At 40.7% G+C, this 19,315-nt stretch overlaps 1 protein-coding gene across 2 annotated transcripts in view; it reads left to right on the plus strand.

Annotated features, from left to right (window-relative positions):
- The first annotated feature begins 2,711 nt into the window (after window positions 1-2,711).
- The window catches only part of TGFBR3 (transforming growth factor beta receptor 3), a 115,978-nt gene continuing 99,374 nt past the window's right edge, over window positions 2,712-19,315 (plus strand). For both annotated transcript variants that reach the window (XM_051625324.1, XM_051625325.1), the window contains exons 1-2: window positions 2,712-2,871; window positions 17,651-17,826. In XM_051625324.1, coding sequence (XP_051481284.1) covers window positions 17,766-17,826 — 61 coding nt within the window. In that variant the 5' untranslated portion in view covers window positions 2,712-2,871; window positions 17,651-17,765. The remainder of the gene's footprint in view (window positions 2,872-17,650; window positions 17,827-19,315) is intronic.

Consider the following 19,315-nt stretch of genomic DNA (forward strand, 5'->3'; position numbering starts at 1 on the left):
GTGGATTAATCATAAGAATATGTTCATTAGCAGGAAGTGTATTCAGTGCTGTACCAATTACAGCACATTGTCTGTAGCTCCATGGCCCCAGTCTTTCATCATTAGAGAAGGCAGAGAGGATTCTGAGTTTCTTAAAACTGAAGAAATTACCCAGGCAATAATCTTTTTAGTATGGTAAGGTTTTGAGAACAAGTGAACTTTAATTCTGTTGTTAATCTCCAGTGTATTAAAAAATGTTAGTTTGTGTGAAACTGGATTTCACAAGAAGTTGAACTCTGTGGTTTTGGTGAGATAAATCAGCATTGGTTAACTCTGAATACACTGAATGATGTTCAGTAGTGTCTGCTTAAAATTATGTGCTCAAAGTTATTTGCTGGATCAGTGGTAACTGTGCTAAGCTGAGCTCCTTACTGGATATCCAGTAGGTTGGGCACTCAAGAACCTGGCTGATGCCCAGGCTGTTGTAAACCCTGAGTGACGTGGGAAGTGTCTGTACCTTACAGGATGATGTGAAGGCCTTACGGCTGATGAAGACTAGTATATGTATGCTGCTTATTACTGTAAAGATCTACAATACTATGAAGAAAAGCTGAGAGAGCTGGGGTTGTTCATCTGGGAGAAGAGAAGGCTCCAGGGTGACCTTATTGTGGCCTTTCAATACTTCCAGAGGGCTTATAAGAAAGATGGGGACAGACTTTTTTGCAGGGTCTGTTGTGATTGGACAAGGAGTAATGGTTTTAAACTAAAAGAGGATTTAGACTAGATATAAGGAAAAAGTTTTTTTTTATGATGAGGGTGGTGAAAGACTGGAACAGGTTGCCCAAAGAGAGGGTACATGCCTCATCCCTGGAAATGTTCAAGGTCCGGCTGAACGGAGCTCTGAGCAACCTGAACTAGTTGAAGATGTCCCTGCTCACTGGGGGGGTGAATGAGTTGGCCTTTAAAGCTGCCTTCCAACCCAACTATTCTACAAATATACCCAAATTGATATGCCCTGTACCTGGGGAGAATTAGTTCATTCAGATTGGATGCTTCTGGCTTGACTAAAGTGAGCTCAGCTGACTCTTCAGTGAAGGTTGGAGCTTTATGACCATAACGTGAAATAAGTAATTGAAGCTGGCCCTCAATTTTGTGTGTTTCATAGAAGTATCCCTCCCAATTTCATGGGCCTGTGTTAATAAAAGCACCAATGAAAAATGTGCCAATGAAAAACTAACAAGTGATGTTAATAGTTTTAACTTGGTGCATGGTTTTTAAGATAAGAACTGACATTTACTTAGGCTTAATTCTGAAAACCCTTAAACCTCTTGGAAAAGTGAACTGTCACAGCTTTCATACATCTTAGTGAGGATAATACATTACATTGCTGGATTAGGTCAATGCTAGCTAAGTGAAATAATCCTGCCCTGGATAAGAAGTTAATCACTAGATCAGCGAATACTTAAGAAGTAAGTAAAAATGTAAATTATGTATATAATTGTCTTCCGCTGCTGCAAGGATTGAACACTGCAGCTACGCTACAGGAATTTTCCTTGTTTTTCATAGGAAATTGGGTGTTTTCTCTCTATTCTGCTATGAAATGTAAAAAAAAAAATTAATCGTTGTATTCCTGGATGAGCATTGTGAAGTCTGAGCTATGGCCACGGACACTTTGTACCTCACAGAGTTGGCTCCAAGGACAAGAGTAAGTTCTTAACCAACTTCAGTGAAAATGGTGAAAATGACTTGGCGAGGGTCAAACCTGTATATAAACAGTTGGATTTTGTCAAGACTTGTGCACACCCAGGACTTCACATGCTTGAACAGCTCTCATGGCTGCGCATGTGATCGAACCTAATAGTTTAATCTTTGTAGGACTGGGACATAAATGACTATTTACAACAAAAAACTATTGGTTTAAGTTTTGATCCCATTTTTAATCAGCCCTCTGGAATTCCAGCTAACGGAAATGCAGCAGACACACAAAATGCACTGAAATACACACGTTGCATTCAGTGCTGTCTAATATTAATTTTCCTCTTTGTGGAAGGGACTTCCCCCGCCTCCACATCTCCCTTTTGCATCCTACGTGTAGACTGAGAGCGATAAGAGTACGACGTGCTCTGACACGCGCACATTCTCAAACACTAAAAATAAACAGAAAATGGTGCAAGTGGGGCTTGGGCTGCCAACGAGCAGTCTGAACTCGTGTTTTACTTGTTCCTGCAGGTTTTATAAGCCTGTTCACTGAAATATTTAATGTGGGCTAAATGCTTTATTGCAGCCAACTTTGATTTGCCTGTTAGGGGTCTCTTACATATGCAAGTTTTGAGGCCTAGACTTTGGGGGTCTCAGCGCTGCCCGAGGCCCCGCCGCGTGCTGATGGGATGCGGGGAACGTGCAGCGGAGCTGCGGGAGTAAGACTGGGGGTGTGGGGCCCGGGGACGGGGCGAAGGGGATGTTCAGGTGCGGATCGGGGGCGCGCGCACCTGAACACCCCAACCTGCCCGGGCCGGGCCCCGCGCGCGCCCCCGGTCAGGCGGAGGCGGGCACGAGCGCCCGTCACGCCGCGCGGCCCCGCCCCGCGCCCAATGGCGCCGCGGCCCCGCCCGCCCCGCCCCGCCCCGCGCTGCCGCCTCACGGGGAGCCTGGCGGGCCGGGGGCCGGGCGGGCGGCCGCGCTCCTCCTCCTCCCCGTCCTCCTCCTCCTCCTCCTCGCCGCTCCTCCCGCGCGCCGCCGGCCGGGCAGTAGTGGCCGGCTCTGGGCGGCCTGGGAGCGGGCTGCCCTCACGTCCCGTTCCGGCCGGTCGAGCGCTGCCGCGGTGTCCATGGCGTAGCCGCGCTGCTGCGCGCCTGCCCCCGCGGGACGCGGCGTGGGTACAGCTGCTGCCAGGTAAGCGCGGCGGCGACCGACAGCCGTGTCCCGGCGGCCCGGCCCGGGTGGAGGCACCGGGCGCCCCGTCGGGATGCGCCGGCCGATGGGGCGGGCGCGGGACGCTGAGCCCCGCGACATGTCACCCTGCGCGGGGCTGAGCGGGGGTGGCAGCGGGCGGCGGCGGGAGGGTCCCCGAGGGGGCCGGTGGCCTCCGCGAAGCTGCCGAGCTGAGGGGTGCGGGAGCTGCGAGGGGGCGGGCGGGCAGTGTCCGTGTGTGCGGGAGGGAGCGCGGGCAGCGGGTCGCTGGTCGGGACACTGCAGGGGTGCAGGCAGTGTGTGGGAATGAAGAGGAGAGCCGTGAGGTGGACTTCTGGCGGGTAAGAGCCACAGGTGTCCCAAAGAAAATGGTCTGTGTCAGGCTGGTTGGTACGTGCTGGGCGAGTTACTCACGGGCACCAAGTTAAATCCTTGCAGATGCTGACACCACGGTGCGTGCCAGGGTCACTGTACTCTTAATGAAGCCAGCTGTGAACTTAGTAGGGTGCTAGCAGGGTGCAAATTCAATGTATGCAAAAGTGATACAGAGGCCAATATCGTGTCAGTTCTTCGCAACTTCAGTGAGGAATTGTTGAACTGTGGGATTTACCATTGCACGTTCTGCAAGGGATGTGCAGGAGTTGATGCTCCGCAGCCTCCTGAGTGCATCTCTCCTAGCAGCAGTATGCCATTAGAGTTAGATGTAAATGAAATAATTTTTCAACTTGCTCTGGTTTCAGTTGTGCTTATGATTCCAAAGTTATTGCCATTGAAGTCGAGCAGTATGGGAGATGATACTTCTTGTTTGTTTATTTCCAAAGGCTTTAGCTGTGTGTGTGATTATATCTTTTCCATTTGCTTTGGATGTAACCAGATGTAAATCTATTTATCTCAGTTCCATTAAGTTGTAGCCGTTATAATTTAATTGCAATAATTTATTGTTTTCTTCTCAAATTCATTATCATCAGCACAGTTTGGTTTTAACACAACCCTCTTGATAGGGTTTGTAACCTATTGGAGAGAGACTTGGATGAGTAAATGCTATTACTTTGTTCTAAGAAAGGGATTTTCCTGGTTGGGTCTGTATTTATTCCAGACTAAGTATTTACTTACTTTTTTTTGGATGAGGCCAGCAGGCTGATATTGAGCCCTTCTGAGGAGAAATCCCAAGGTGTGAGAGCCACCTGCTTTTTGATGGCTTGTGGGATCAGTTAGGAGCACTGTTGCTGTTGTAGTCTCACATGTGGAAGACTTTAAAACTACACCTGTAAAGATAGCTTCTTCCAAAGATAAAATCTACTTGTTTATCACTTCTTGCCAGGAATACTTGATTTCCCTTACAGTCCTCGTTTTTTCCATGAATGCCAGGGACAACATGAGTTGGTAGCTGGGTTTTAACTAGCACTGCACAGGTGTCCTGTCGAGGCATTTCCAACAGAAGTGTTAGCAAAATGCTAACGAAAGATGCGTATTCATTTGAAGAGTTCCAGTTTAACCCATGAAAGATCACAGGGCTTGAATCCTAGCTGAGGAAGGGCTGCTCTTGTGAGGACACAGACCTGGGCTGACACCAACTGCTGCAGCCGGTGCTCGGCATTCCCGGCTGGCTGGGGGAGGAAGGGAGGGACGCGTGCTAGAGGGGGGGCAGGTTGTTGGCTTCCTTCAGTGAAGAGTCCTTTACTCTGAAACGTGCTTCCCCCAATTGTTTGCTGTAGTCCAACCTTGTTAAGTTTAAAGTGACACTTCGGATTTTTCTCTTCTACCATGCTTTCTCTGTCTGGGGAAGTCTTGTTTGGTTGTTGATTCTGATGCACGTTTTGTGCGTCCAGAGCATCATCTAGCCAGAGTATGGAAATGATACCTACCATGGGTGTGATTTCTTTTTTTTTAAAGTCTAAATTTTTGTTTCTCTTGCATGCAAAACGTCTTTCAATATCCCATAATCTCGGTGCCTAACTCTAGGAGCAGTGTTTTGAAGCTAATTGCTAAACCAGCAGGGGGAACACAAAACATTCTGTCTCTCGAGTATCTCTTCCAACTGCAGTTGCAATTTGTTAGAACTTTGGGCCTATACTTTTGGTAGTATTTCCTTAGAAGATGAATGTCAATGTACTTGAAAAAAACACCCCGAAACTATGCACTGGAATAAAAACATTATTTTTGAATGCTTGTTTATTAGTTTGCTCTAGCAGGCATGTCTCCCACTCTTCTGAATGGAATTTTTGTCTTATTAGCCAGAACTGAACTTGAAAAAACATGAGAGGTTTATTTAAGTGAAATATCTCTTTGAAGATGTTTGAGATGAATTAATCAAACCCAATAATTGATATTTTGAGTAATGCCATAAAGTTTTAGATGATGAGCTAGACAAAATATTTTCATAGTAAAACTGTTACTGTATCACATTTATTATTGTATATATAAGTATTGAAAGCTAAAATTTAGTTGTGTAAAAGTCATATTCTCACAAGAAACTATTCCTAGTATTTAGGTTTTCCATAAGTGAAAATATTTTTAGATATGCTCTTAGGTTTAAGAAGTCATTACTAGCTTATTTTTGTAAAGGTCAATTGACACTCCCAGCACAGATCAATAATGATTTTTTTTTTTTTTAAATTGGTGATACAATTGATTAAGTCTTTCATGCCAGGAATGTTGAATGTAAAGGCTGTTGCCGAAGAAGGTTATCTGGATTACTTGCATTGATCCATGTTGCTCTCTAATCTGTGAAGCCTGATGCAGCCAATTAGCAGATACTTAAGGTATGGGTATACTAACAGATTCAGATGGGAATTTGTAGCACCACAGTTATTCCCTGGTAGGAGCCATGGAATGGGCTCTTACCCTGCAGTAAATGTGAGATATCTTGCTGCATAAACTTTGGGCTTGAGCTGTGTTTCACTTCTGGTGGGGTAAAAACATGCCTGGGAGCATTTGCTGTGGAGTGCCTGATTTGCTACTCAGGAGTGATAGCAATTGCGTGTTTTCCTGATTTTAGCTCTTGCAGCAAGTGGAGACAATATAGCTCAATTGAAATTAACAGTCCCAGGTCAGGTTTAAAGAAAGAGACTTAAGCTTCTCTGGTTATGGAGTGGGATCTACTGCACACTCAGTTATTAAATGAATATGAGTTGTCTTCCCATTGTTTCAGTGAGAGGGTATACATGTATTCCAGTGGCCAGACATTCTTCTTTAAGAGCGTCGTCTGAGCGTTGCCATATACTGCAGGTACAAAAAGATGCATGTTAAGTTCCATTGATGGTCTCCCTCTTCCACAATTTTTTGTGGAATCACTGAACTTTTTCCCTTATGCAATTCTTTGAGATAGTGAATTATAGAGTTTGTGAAATCAAATTGAGATTTCTGTTTTAGTGTTGAAAATAGTGCTAAAGTTTACAATTCTTTTGTTTGATGTATCTCAAATAGTATTTAAGACATGAATTACCAGTCTTGGGCAATTTATGTAGATCTCAGAAAATACTCAGTGGGATACAGATTGGAAAAATCTTTGCAATCACACTACTTTTGATCTACTTCCACAAAATATGTGTGTATTAAAAATAGACATTACTTCTACAGCAGTAATATTTGTGGTGATTAACAGCAATAAGCTAGTTTCTAGCAATTTCATGAATAGAAGCATATCTTGCCATAAAAAAAGTATAAGCAAAGAAGTAGTGCAATTGGAATTGCTTTATCCATAGCTGTGGATTCGCATTTTTATGTGCTGGCAGCCATCCAATAGAGCAGCATTTCTTGTGCTGTTGCAGCAACAATTAACTCTATGGTGGCCAAAATGAAACAAATTTGCACATCTCTTGAAATCACTCCATGAGGGACTTTAAAGCTGCAACTTAGTATGTATCCCATATTTTTTCTTTCCAGTCTGGCAAAATGGTCTTTTAAGAATAACATCCTTTATGATCTTGCGTGTCCAAAGAGTAAGATCTGTCAAGTTTAGCAGAGAACATTTTATATATTGCAAGTGTTACATTATTGGGTTGTATGACTTACAAATAATTGTCTGGCAAAATATTCTAGTTTGATGCATTTATAATGAAATAAAGGAATTTAATGAGGAAAATGTGAAAATCATTATTCCGTATTCATTCTCTGAGTAGTACTTTAAAATGAGCTGTATCTGTTTATTATTAACAAGTGGAATTCCATTATATTTAGCACTTCTCTTATTCTGTCTAGTTTCTCTACACTAGTTGGCCAAGTTCAGATTTGTTTGTTTTTTTTCTCTTCTGTTACAAGATGTTGCAAGATTTTGGGAGTCAGTTGCATAGGGCCCTTCTTCTAAATAAGTTTAGTTGTGACTTTGTAAGAGACCTATTAAGACTGCAGGAGAATAGCTTATCTAGAGGTCATGGGTCTGAAGCAGGTTAATTATAGAGCTAACATGTATAGGTTGTTTTTCTGCACAGAAGGCAATGGGGCTGTGATACGTAAGGTAATGTTAATAATTCTGAAAAAGAATGCCAGTTTATTTACACTCTGATCTCCTTTGCAAGCACAGGCACCTTCTGTTGGTAATCTGTGTGTGTTCACTGTGTGAGCTGGGGACAATAAAAAAAAAAATCCCAAAGTGTCTAGTGAGTTTAATGTGTAGTATAGATCTGCAGAATACATGTTATTTCTTTGCCAAGAAGCTGGAGGTGAAGATCAATGCATCCTCTTTTGTCTTAGATTTATAGAAGTCAATTATCCTATAGCTGCATTTGACCCAGCATGATTGAGAACTAAGATAGTATTTTATCACCAACGCAGTACTTTGTTTTTGATGGTGATCTGAGTGAAGCAAAAGTCTGGTTTGATTTACAAAACAGCTGTTGCAGTACTTGAAAATATGGGCCTTTCCTTCTTTTAAGGTTATTACCTTAATGGACTAAGTCACTCCTCCAGTACATACAGCTCGTTCTGTGTGGCGGGTTAGTTCCTCCCTCCAGTGTTTAAAATGACCAGTGTTTCTGAAGACTTGTAGATCCGGTCACTTGTTTCATGCCAGTGGTGAGGTGCAGTGATTTTCTTCTGGCGTACGAGATGCACAAAATACTTATATAAATAGAGGAATTTATCGTGACCTTCCATCTCCCTGGATTGTAGTCAGTTTTTTACAGTTTTCATGTGTACATTTAATATAAAATAATGAAAGGCAGGAAATTATATATGGTAAAAATTATATGAGAGTATGTCTGCATTCTGAGTGGAACATGCCAGTGATATGTATCATGACTGGAACAAATCCTCATTGCAGTGCTTATAAATGGTAATTTTTATGAAGAAAGTTTTGCTTTGACCTGAACATCTTTCTCTGCCCAACAAATTAAATTACACTGGTTATTTGGCAGGCAATTAGGGATAGGGTAGGCTACTCCTACGCAAAGAGAAGCTCCTTTTGACTCATACTTTTAACTGTGTAGCACTTGAAGATCTTCCCTATTTGTGTGGGAGAAGTTTCCTATCTTACAGATAGATGTGCATCTGAAAAATTAGTCACTAACATCTAACTTCTGATATATGTGTTTATCTTGTGTCTGTGTTTAGAACCTGAAGAAATAATCTATTAATCTGCCTGCTCTCTAGAGTATACCTTATTCTAGAGAGTAATATTCCATACATGCTTCTTTTATTGTTTGGGGTTTTTTCCAAAATATGGTTTTGATAATGCATGTAGTAAACTTTACAGTATCTAGTAGATAATGTTTTAACCTGTTAATTTACATTTTGTAGTGTCTTAGGACCAGTGGCAGTGAGGAGGACTGATTTGTATCACCTCATCCAATTCCCCTGTAGTGGGTAAAGCTAGTTTTCAATCCTGTTCAATTTACTGACAACCTTTCCTGCCCCTCCCCCCCACCTCAAAGAGAACTGCATCCTTATATAGGATGTTATGCTTAGTGCCATAGTCTTGCTTTTCACTATTACTGCTTCTGGGTTACTCACAATTAACCCAGAGAATTTTGGTTATTTGTAGGCCATGTTATGTATAAAGGTAACTTCAAGATTTTAAATCCCACAGAGATTGATTTAGCTTTTTTCCTGGTAGGAAAGTTCTGACTAAAATATTTCTAGATACAGTTCTAAGGTTCTGCAGTTTAGTCTTGAAACAAGAATGGCATCAGGCTTTCATTGACAGAATAATTTGCTGAAATCTTTTTCTCTGAGTGGAAGAAACCTTGCTGAGTTGTTGGTAACTTACTATCCTGCTGTGTCTCCTCTACAAGGAGATGCCTTCCCTAGGGTTATATCTGCCTTGATAGGAACATTAGAGTTGTTATCTGTGTAGTTTAGGTGTGCAATTAGAAACTGAGCCAACTAAAACTTAAGATAAATGACATTTGTGTGAGGTTGTTGGCTGCTGCTGTGTTTATGAAGAGTAAGATATTGCAGTGCCAGGAAACCTATTCTGTTTCCAGTTAGAAACCACAAAAAATGAAGTAATTAGGCTGAATAAATTTAACTATGAGAATAAAAGGTTGTAGATACTTGTTTAATGCAATTTATGTTTTTTTTGTTTGGCCTGAAGGTTCCTGTACACTAGAAATGTTTTTGTTTCAGGGTAAACTTTACAGAAGCTGCAAGTCCCATTTAAAAAAAAACATGAGCCTGGTTCCTGTGATTTGTAGTGGGATATTACTGGTTGAGTTAATTTGGAACTTGAGTTTTATTTAAATGTAGGTTTGAGACTCATAGATTTCTTGTACTGCCATGAAAACTTTAATCCAGTCTTTATGTATGTGCATTTCTGAAAGTCTGTGGTTTTTACCTTGTTTACTACCTGAACATTTATCAGGAAGTTTCCATGTAATTGTGCTACTGTTATTCCCTGATAAGAGCATTGAGATTTTTCATCCATCTTCTAACTAGAAAACAGAAGCAGAATGGCCTAAAGTGGTATTGTCTTTCCATGCAGTTGCTACAGGGGGGCTTATGTGGCCATATCAAGATCCTATTGGGACTTTTTTGCTTGAGGAAGAATAGGCTAACTGCAAGTTAGAAAATACATGGCTGAAGCTGATACTAGATTACAGATTGCTCAAGCCATTATAGCATAAGAACTGTACAGCATCCCAACATCTTGTTTTCTTTGCTCCCTTTGGGGTTGCTCAGATGTAGGGTATCCCAGAGGACACTGCATTAAAGTAGAAAAGTTCTGATTAAATACTCAAGTTCCAGATAGAGTATTGGTTTTAACTCTGTTTTCAGTGCCATGTGTTCTCCTTTCTGTGGAGATTTGGTAACCTCTAGGAATTTCTGCTGTTGTCAAAAAGTAATCTATTCCAGTCTTCTGCTTGTGGAAGAGTCTTGTGTACTCCTTCCACTAAAAGACTCCTGGATGCGCTTCCTCCCCTTCCACCTATTGAAGCCCTCCTACATCCTGATCCTGTAAGAGGCTATTCTCTTGTTTACATTTGGTAAGCAAAAGCTTGCTCCTCAGCCTACAAAGGTTCAGTTATGTACCTCCCTGTGCTTGGGGGAAGGGAAGTCCTGGGAACATATAACAGCATGATTTTTATCCTGTTTCTGTACACTGTCTCTTTCTTTTGTGCTGTTTTGTACAATGGTTATTCAGCTGAAACTTCCACAGTGTCTGGTATCATGACTTTATTTTTCTGATTTAAAATCACAGCAGTTCAGGTCAGGTAATGAAAACAAAATGTTGGAAAGCTGAAGGGAAAGCTGGTAATGAAATGGTATTGAGAATAGGCACCCCCATCCAAACCAGAGCTTCATGCTAGCTGTGGGCAAAATACATACCAGGTAACAAACCCAACCTTAGTAAATATCTACCAAAAAGGCTGAATGGTTTAACGTCTTTTATGGACTCATTTGTGTATATTTTGTGGCTTCCTGTAATTTGGCAGGCTGCATTGTGATACATTAATAAGAAAATAAATAAACAAAATGTTAAAACAAAAGTCACATGGAATAGAGGGGCACAATTGCTAAATGGCATAAAACATCTTCCCTTGGCATTTGTCCAGTTCCCATAGCCTTTAACTGTGACTTGTTGAAATGTCCCATTACAAGCACAGCAGCATGTGAACTGCAGGACATCAGAGTTACTTTTTCCCTGGACTTTTGATATGTCAGGATTTTTAGTTTTATTGCTATTCATACTTCCCTGAAAATGAAACCACTTTGTTGCTTCTATAACAGAATCTGTCCCCTTAATAATTTATGAATAAGTTACTGTTTTGAGTTTTGAATAGTGGAACTTCATATATATGCCTTGGACATAAACATTAAAAAAATACATACACATTTTCAATTCCCCATTAATATTTGCTGATCTTTTTAGTCAGCTTTCCAACCTGTATGTGTGCAAATCACGCAGAATTTACAGAAGATAAATGTCATCTAATAAAAAGAAGTCTGCTGAAATGTGTGTTTAATCAGAGTAGAGTTATAAATAAACTCCTTCAAAAACTGTACTATTCCTAAGTTTATAGAACTGCATGTGTATTTAAGTATTTGTGATTTATTTTTTTTAAATTGAGCTTGTGTGTACTTGATTACAAATTATTGCTTTTTTTACTGGAGGCATGGAATGCATATATTCATGGCATTTGATTAGGCAACGACATGGACAAATGGGAGTAAAACAGTTAAATAAGCTAATTGGTTGCCATGCATAAAACAAACAAACAAAAAATGAAAAAGCTTTGGCTGTGAAGGCCATCTTGGATGGCCTAGAAACTTGGGTTCACGTTGCTATGGCAAAACAACACCAAGGGACAGATCCTGCTGGCTTTGCTCAAGTATCCCCATTCACTTCAGTGGGACTTGTGATGTGACTTAGAGGAGGAGGATTTTCGGCTCCTTTTGATAGAGAAGTGTTTGTTAGCAGTGTTGTAGAGAGCTGTGCAACCTCTGCCACTGTGCATGGAAAGAGGAGCGAATTGACAGAGTCCATGCTGATAAGGAAGAGAGGAAGTGGAAGTTAATTCTTCAGGCAGTAAAGGAAAAGGTTAGACAACAAGGAGGATGGAGTTAAGGCACAGGAAGAACTTCTGTGGAAAAGGTGAGTGGTGATTAAAGAAACAGGTGGTGACTATTGGGGAGAAAAGGCTTAAGGGAACAGAAATAAAAGGGGAAAATAAAGCTATAAGAACCCCATTCAGCAATAAATGTTGCAAATTCCTGTGCTATGGAAGCCTTTACTAGGAAACAGGAACACCCCCAAATCTGTGCCTGTGGACATATATATATTGCTAGGTTGGACTGTGCAGAGAGGCTTTGAAAAAGTAGGCAAAAATGAATTTACCAGGAGAATGTGGATAAAAATTGAAGCTAGGGAGACCACTGATCTCAAGAGGAGTAATAAGTAGTGGGTATTTTGCTAGAAGTACAGACACAGGAAGAGAAAAAAGGTGCTCAAATTTTCTGAAAACAGAACTTAGTCCTAGGGTTTGTACTGGGTCATATTCATTTCTAGTTCCTCAAGCATTTTAGGGCAGAGTCCTGTCCCTTTCTTGGAGACTGCTAAGCAGGTGATGGGTACCATTCTGCTGGTGGTGGAACTGTGTTGAATGTGATTTCCTAGTAACAAGCCATCCATAGACTACAGTGCCTGACGTCCTGGTAGCTGCTCTCAGTAAGGGCTGGGAACTCCTTCGTGGAAGGGTGTTTTTTTAAGAGTAAGCAGCGTGCTTCTAACTTCTGAATTCTTTGGTTATCTAAGTATTGAAGGTGACTTTTTAGCTCAAAGGTTAGCTCTAAAAAGTCCACAAAAGGCTGGAATTCTGAGGAAGACAAGTAGCAGATTTTTATAAAGAAAAAAAGTATTTCCATTAATGAAAAGTAGAAAGATCACAGTGGTATACTGAAGTGATTTGTGCTTTGTGTTTCCTGCTGCTGGCTCTGACAAAGTCAGATTCTTTTAAATACCTTTGAGTTAAGGCATTTGTTGTCCACTAGCTTAGAGTAGCAATGAGATCTGTCCTTCCATGACTTGCTGCTCTCACAGTCCAGTCAGAGCATCCGTGTCCTTCAGAGCATCATATTTTTCACTGATGTCTAACTAGGTATTACGCATTAGAATTCTCATGAACGTTAGAGGCCCATAGTTCAAATAAAATGAAAACCTCATACTTATTCCTCCTCTTATCCTCATACACTTCAAAATGTTTCCCCCCTTCCACTCCCTCAGTCTTCTTTCAACCGTAATATACTCAGGTAGTAGTAAGACTCTTCCTGTTGTTCACAGTAGCACTCATTCCTGATTGCATCTGCAAAATTATACTTCTCAACAAAAGAGACTCTTTTGGGCTTTTTAGGCCCTCACTTTTATCAGGACTAGTGGCCTTTAAGACAGCAAGCTTCAGTGAAAATGACCCCAGCAGATTTCAGCAGCTCTGGCTGCAGATACCCTCTTTTGCCAACCTTGTAGTGGTATAAAGCACTGGCATGAGAACAGTACTGTTAGTAAACCCAAAGCTCTCATGTCTTCTCTTTCTCTTCCTCATTAGGATTTTTTGCTTATACTTTTAATATGACCTTTTGTGACCTCTGTTACAAAAATAGCTTCCCAGATATACCCCAAAGGAGAAGATTAGTCTCTTGGAAATTTCTTTTGCATCTCAAATTAACTAGCAGTCCTGTTTACTACTTGGATAAATGGTTTAGTTTCTTGATCCCTTTGCTCAGCTTTCTTCTCTTATTTCCAAGGACATGTCCCTCTATTCTGTGGACTGCCTCAACTTTTCCTAGTTTACAGGTTTCCCATAGTCTTCAGGTGTTAGCAGGCTTCATGCTGAAGCAAAATCTGGCATGTTTTGTGCTGCAGCTGAATTTTCTCACCTATTTTCTTATTTGTTTCTCTTTGATGGTTAGATAATAGCAGCTTTGTAGCTGACTTCCATCACAGGTAAGAATGATCTAGATTTCTGAAATACTGACTTTCCAAAATTGCCTGCTTAGTACGTTTATTCTTAAAGTAGTTGTTAGTAGTGTTTTCATTGGTGCTTTTTGACTTGAATTGCTGCTGTGCAGCTGGCAGTTCAGATATCATCCGTCCTAAGTTAATGAGACTCACTGTCAATTTGTCAGCTTTTCACATGGTCTTTCAAGGTTTGAAGTTTGCCCTCCTTTTAAGTTTGTGAATACATATCTTAAAGCAAGTGAGCTCTTTATCTAGAAAGCTCTTTGTGATTTGCAGTTGGGTCTCCATTATTCACCCACTGCAAGCTGGCAGAATTGGACTAGAAGCCTAGGGCTTTTTGATCATATAGTGTCTGCTCTGAGTTATACCTTGTAAATACTATTGTTTGGTGGGTTGTTGTAGGAATCATATTACTTTGTTTTTACAGACAGTCAGAAGTGTGTATGTATTCTCTTATTTTAAAATAATCTTTCCAAAATCATAACTTGACCTTTTGATGTAATTAGGTGGTCAGCTCAGAATGGGATGCTCAGCTGCTCTCAGCAGCATTAATCTCTCTTTTTTTTTTTCCTTTTTTTTACCCCCGTACTCCCTGTTTCTGCACAACTCTGCCTTATAAAAATATCACTGAAGAATGAGAGGTTTGTACTGATAGAAGAGGGGTTGAAGTAATGTCTTGTGTATTTACTGTGTGCTGTAGTTGCTCTTTTTTTGGTTTATCTTTTGTTCTTTGTTGGTGAAGTAATTATACATCAGTAACTCACATTTCGGATTGCCTGTTTGGACACGTGACAACTTGCAGGACATTATGGTGGTCTTTTATAGCTAATGCTGAGTGGAAACGATGATTTGCTGTTTCTGATGATTTTTCTTTATGGTAGAATTTAAAAATTGAGTTAGCAACTGAGTACATTTAGGTTTCTTTTTTTTTGTTTGTTTAGCTAGAGAAATAGCAATAAATGGTTCCAGCTTACAGTTGACTTCCCAAATGATGTTCAGAATCTGTCGTAAATTCCTTATGGCTTGCCACTTTGGCATTAAACCTGTTTGATTTGGATTTTCATGTTAAAAAACTTGTGTTAAAGGATTATCCTACACTCTTGACAACAATTTATTATTTCTATTCAAAAAAGGTTGGCCTTAATTTACCATGAAATTCAGCCTCCCTCATGGGTTCAAGGGTTTAACTATATAACCTTACACTCTAAGGGGAGGTGAGAAAGATGTAGGAACTCATGGAATGCTTCCAGTAGGTTCAGGATGAATAATTTTTACAAGCCTTGTAAATTGTCCAACGAAACCATCATTTTCTGAGGTTTTCCAGTTTTTTAACTGTCTCTAGCATTGATTTATTTTTTTGGTGTGTGTTCATCCTTCTCCAGAACTTTTCTTGAAGATGAACCCATCTTCTACAAAACATTGTGGAAGACATTTTTAGGTAAATCCTGCTTGTTTAGGGTTTTAGGATGGACTGTTGCTGCTTTGTGAGGCTGCGGTGTTTGTATTGCTATCAAAGACAGAAAGTCATTGCAATGTCTTGTTACCTCAGTCATTTTGTGTGGTAGTATTGTAGTCTCATCTAACGTGTTTGGTTTTTTTAAAATGTGTTGGACCTACAGTCAGTAGAAAGCAAACAGTGCCAGAGAACATCTAAGTGAGGAAACATTCAACCTCAGTAACAGTAATATGTCTTAAGATTAAATAAGCAAAATTGTACAGAACTGGTGTTTTTACATGAATGATAAATGTTTATTTCCAAAACATTTTTTTTCTCTTAGATTATTTATTATCTATTACTAAGGTCAGGGCCAGTTTTGAAAAAGACAATGCATGGAAGAGAACAAAAACGCAGTTTGGTTGTTTTGTGGGATTGGTTTTTTTGTTTGTTTTGTTTTGTTTGCTACTAAGGCTATTTTACAGATCCCAGGATGGTTTCACAGGTTCTCAATTTTTGAGATCAAGGTTTTAGGTTAATATGACCAAGTATTGTCACAGATATATCATCACAGTCTCATATAATTTAATTCTGATGGAAAGGAACCTCCAGTTTGGGATACCTAATCATACATAACTTTGTGAATAGCAGATAACAAGATACCCAGATCTTGTTTACACTCTGCAAAGTAGTGTGTCTCTTCAGAGTCAAGAGTAACCTCCCTTTCCCCAGTTTGAGCACCAGGAGGTAGAAAAGTTACAAAGTAGCATTACTAGAGCTACCATTTCTATAGGGGTTTCCTTTATTCACTCTTGTTGTCTGACAATGTTTCTAAGCCACTGGAAAGGAGGCAGTGGGAACACACCTGTGCAGGGGAGAGAACCAGGTACAGAACTTCAACCTGAAATATTGTGTGTCAGAAGCAAACAGGAAATGGCAGCAAATGCGCTTCTTATATTGAATGCTGAGCTTGAAAGTGAACTGCTCGAACCCCCGAGTTGTGGTAGATGCCCAGCTCATTTCTGTGCTGCAGAGGTGAGGTGTTGGGGTGCTACCCCTGGACTCTCCTCCCACAGGGGGCATCTGGGGCAGTGCCAAGACCTGCTGGGGCCTGGGTGGTGAGTGCAGAGTCTGTGGGAGATCACAGTTCTGGCTGTGGGCACCAGCAATCCTCTCCTGGTGTGTGGCTGCAGCTCCCTCCACACACGGCAGCGTTGCCTCTTGTGAATAACACAAGGAAAAATTCTGCAGAGGAGCTTCTGGTGTATCCCTGTAGGAACACTATCAGCAGGTGTCTCCAAGTGCTGGTCTAGGTGCAGGTTTTCCATGTGCAGACTTTTGATTGTGCACAGCATGGCACACACTGTGTAGCAGCCTAGCCTTTTGCCTGACTTTGTACTTCATTCCATTTTAATGTCAGAAGGAACTTTTTAAATGGCATTTCTGTTGTCATGGTTTAGATTTTGGTCCTGACTCAGCGTTTTGCTATCACTTAGCCCCGTGATGATTGTTTGAAATTGCTTACATTGCTTTGTGGTGAGTGTTAGTGGTTGCTGGGGCAGTCTGTCATCTGCTTCTGGAGGCTGGTAGGGGAGTCAAGTAGATAAGATTTTTATTTGATTTAGTACAATACCAATGTATGGCTCCTTACCTACTTGGTCTGTAGTCTCCTACTAGCATCTAGATGACTGAGAGTAGATTTTAAAAATAAAGATGAAGAGGATATTTTGTATCTGGTGTTTCCCCTCAAAAATCTTCATGCATTCTGGGGCCAGAATCTTCGGTGTTTTTAATGCCTGCAGGCATCAGCTGTATTGTCATTTATTTATACAGTACATTTAAGTTGTTTTACTGGCCTGGTATATCGTGTCTTGAAATCTCTTAAAGTTTCTGAACAGCTTTATACTTAAATTTAGTGTCAAGTGGCCTTGAAAAGTTTTCAGAATTTGTGATACTGAAAAATTATGAGTTAAATTTATTGTGTTACCCATAAAGCAGCTAGAGAACATGTGAAACATTTCTCCACGGTATAATAAAGGTAGCAGCAGATAAATAAACAAACAAATTTTATATGTCCTAGAGAAAGTCTGAATACTTAAACTTGTCAGAGGCTATGAATATCATTGGCAGGCTTCAGCAGGACTTCAGCATTAGTTGACAGAAAGGATTCTGGCATTTCATTTACAAGTAAATCACAACTTGCACAATGTATAATATGAAAGATCAAAAGCAGCAAGGAAGTGCTGAAATACAGGGGGAAGAGCACTAAGCTGTTGGTACTTAGGGTGTCTGGCAATATAAAATGCACTACTACTCTAGTTGTCATTTAAGAAAGAGTTACATTTCCTTTGTTACAAGAGAGATAATTTTAAATAGCTAATAATGTTCCTGTAAGCTATATTTGTATTAAAATGTATTTTTACTTCTTTCTGTAGGCAATTAAAAGTCTGGAAGATTTGATTTCAAAACAAACCACAAAGTTCAAAGGCAGTAAATCTACATGAAGAGCTACAAAGGGAGCTGATTTGAGAAGATACAGCATTTGCAAAAATGTCTTCAGGTTGCATGACTTCAGTGTTCGCTTTGATGACTTTGTGCTTTGCAGCTGCAGGTAGGTGTCATTATGTAAATAATGCATTCAGTGTAACTTATTGTATATGTTCAGAATTATTGATAAAAATACTTTTTCATACTGGAAAAATGTAGGGCAACTAAAGTTTACATTTATGTCTAGATTTTATATAAAACTATTGTGATCATAGCTGCTGGTACAGTGATGTGAGAAACAATGCTGTTCCTACAAGCATTTTCTTGCACTGATGTTTCCCCTTAAAATCATTGAAGAACTGCAGTAGTAATGTGAATTATTTGGTTATTTATTTATTAAAAAAAGGGAATTGCATGGTGCATATGTATTATAAAGGAGAACGTTGCTATGGAAGCCTTTGAGAGGTAGCGTAGCTCTGCCAGCGTGGTGCTGGAGCCAAACTATTAGTTCCATCAGGAAGCTGCACTGATGGCCCCGGGTGCAGCTTTTTGCTGGTGAAGCTGAGCTGGATCTCTCTACAGAGCTGGGCTGAAAGGGTGTTCCAGCTCAGCTCAGTGCTGCCTTCAAAGTCTGTAACTGGAATTAAGTTCTGATTATTTTAGTTCATAAAAAAGATATCTTTGACAAAATCCCACAGAGGTATGTAATAGATCAGAGTCTGTCCATCCTTCCTGCCCTGTTGGGCCCCTCAGTTCGAGAAGGACAGGGAACTGCTTGAAAGAGTCCAGCACAGAACCACAAAGCTGATTAAGGGAGTGGAACATCTCCCTTATGAGGAAATGCTGAGGGAGCTGCACCTCTTGAGCTTGGAGAAGAGGAGACTGAGGAGTGACCTCATCTCATCAATGTTTACAGATGTGTTAAGGGCGAGTGTCAGGAGGATGGAGCCAGGTTTTTTTCAGTGATATCCAGTGATAAGACAAGGGGCAATGGGAGCAAACTGGAACATAGGATGTTCCACGTAAACATCAGAAAAAACTTCTTTCCTGTGAGAGTGACAGAGCCCTGGAACAGGCTGCCCAGAGAGGTTGTGGAGTCTCCTTTAGTGGAGACATTCAAAACCCACCTGGACTTGTTCCTGTATGATGTGCTCTAGGTGATCCTGCTCTGGCAGGGGGGTTGGACCAGATGATTTTTCGAGGTCCCTTCCAACCCCTAAGATTCTGTGATTCTATTGTGATAAAACTCACCTCCATCGTTCTTGACAGTTATCTAATCTCTTTTAAAGTTACCTGTGAATAGTGATGGCAAAGAACTTTTATTAACAATTCTCAGTGTTCCTGGAGGTATTGTAGGTTAGGAAGATGCATTGCCATTTATGGGTATTGCTTCTGTCCCTTGTTTTGTTCCAGATTTGTTTTAAAAATCCCATGTGTTGCATTAACTTGACAGAGAAAGGAAAGATGTGTAGAGTTCAAGTACCTGGTGTATACTGTAGTTTCTTCCAAGTGCTGAAGTGATTCTTCTTCATATGTTTGTTTGTCAAAGTTCTTCCTGTGGTTGCAAGGGGAAGCCTCTTGTGTCCAGCTTGAATACAGCATGGGTCATTGGA

The sequence above is a fragment of the Apus apus genome, chromosome 7, assembly GCF_020740795.1.
Source record: "Apus apus isolate bApuApu2 chromosome 7, bApuApu2.pri.cur, whole genome shotgun sequence".
Taxonomy (NCBI): Eukaryota; Metazoa; Chordata; class Aves; order Apodiformes; family Apodidae; genus Apus; species Apus apus.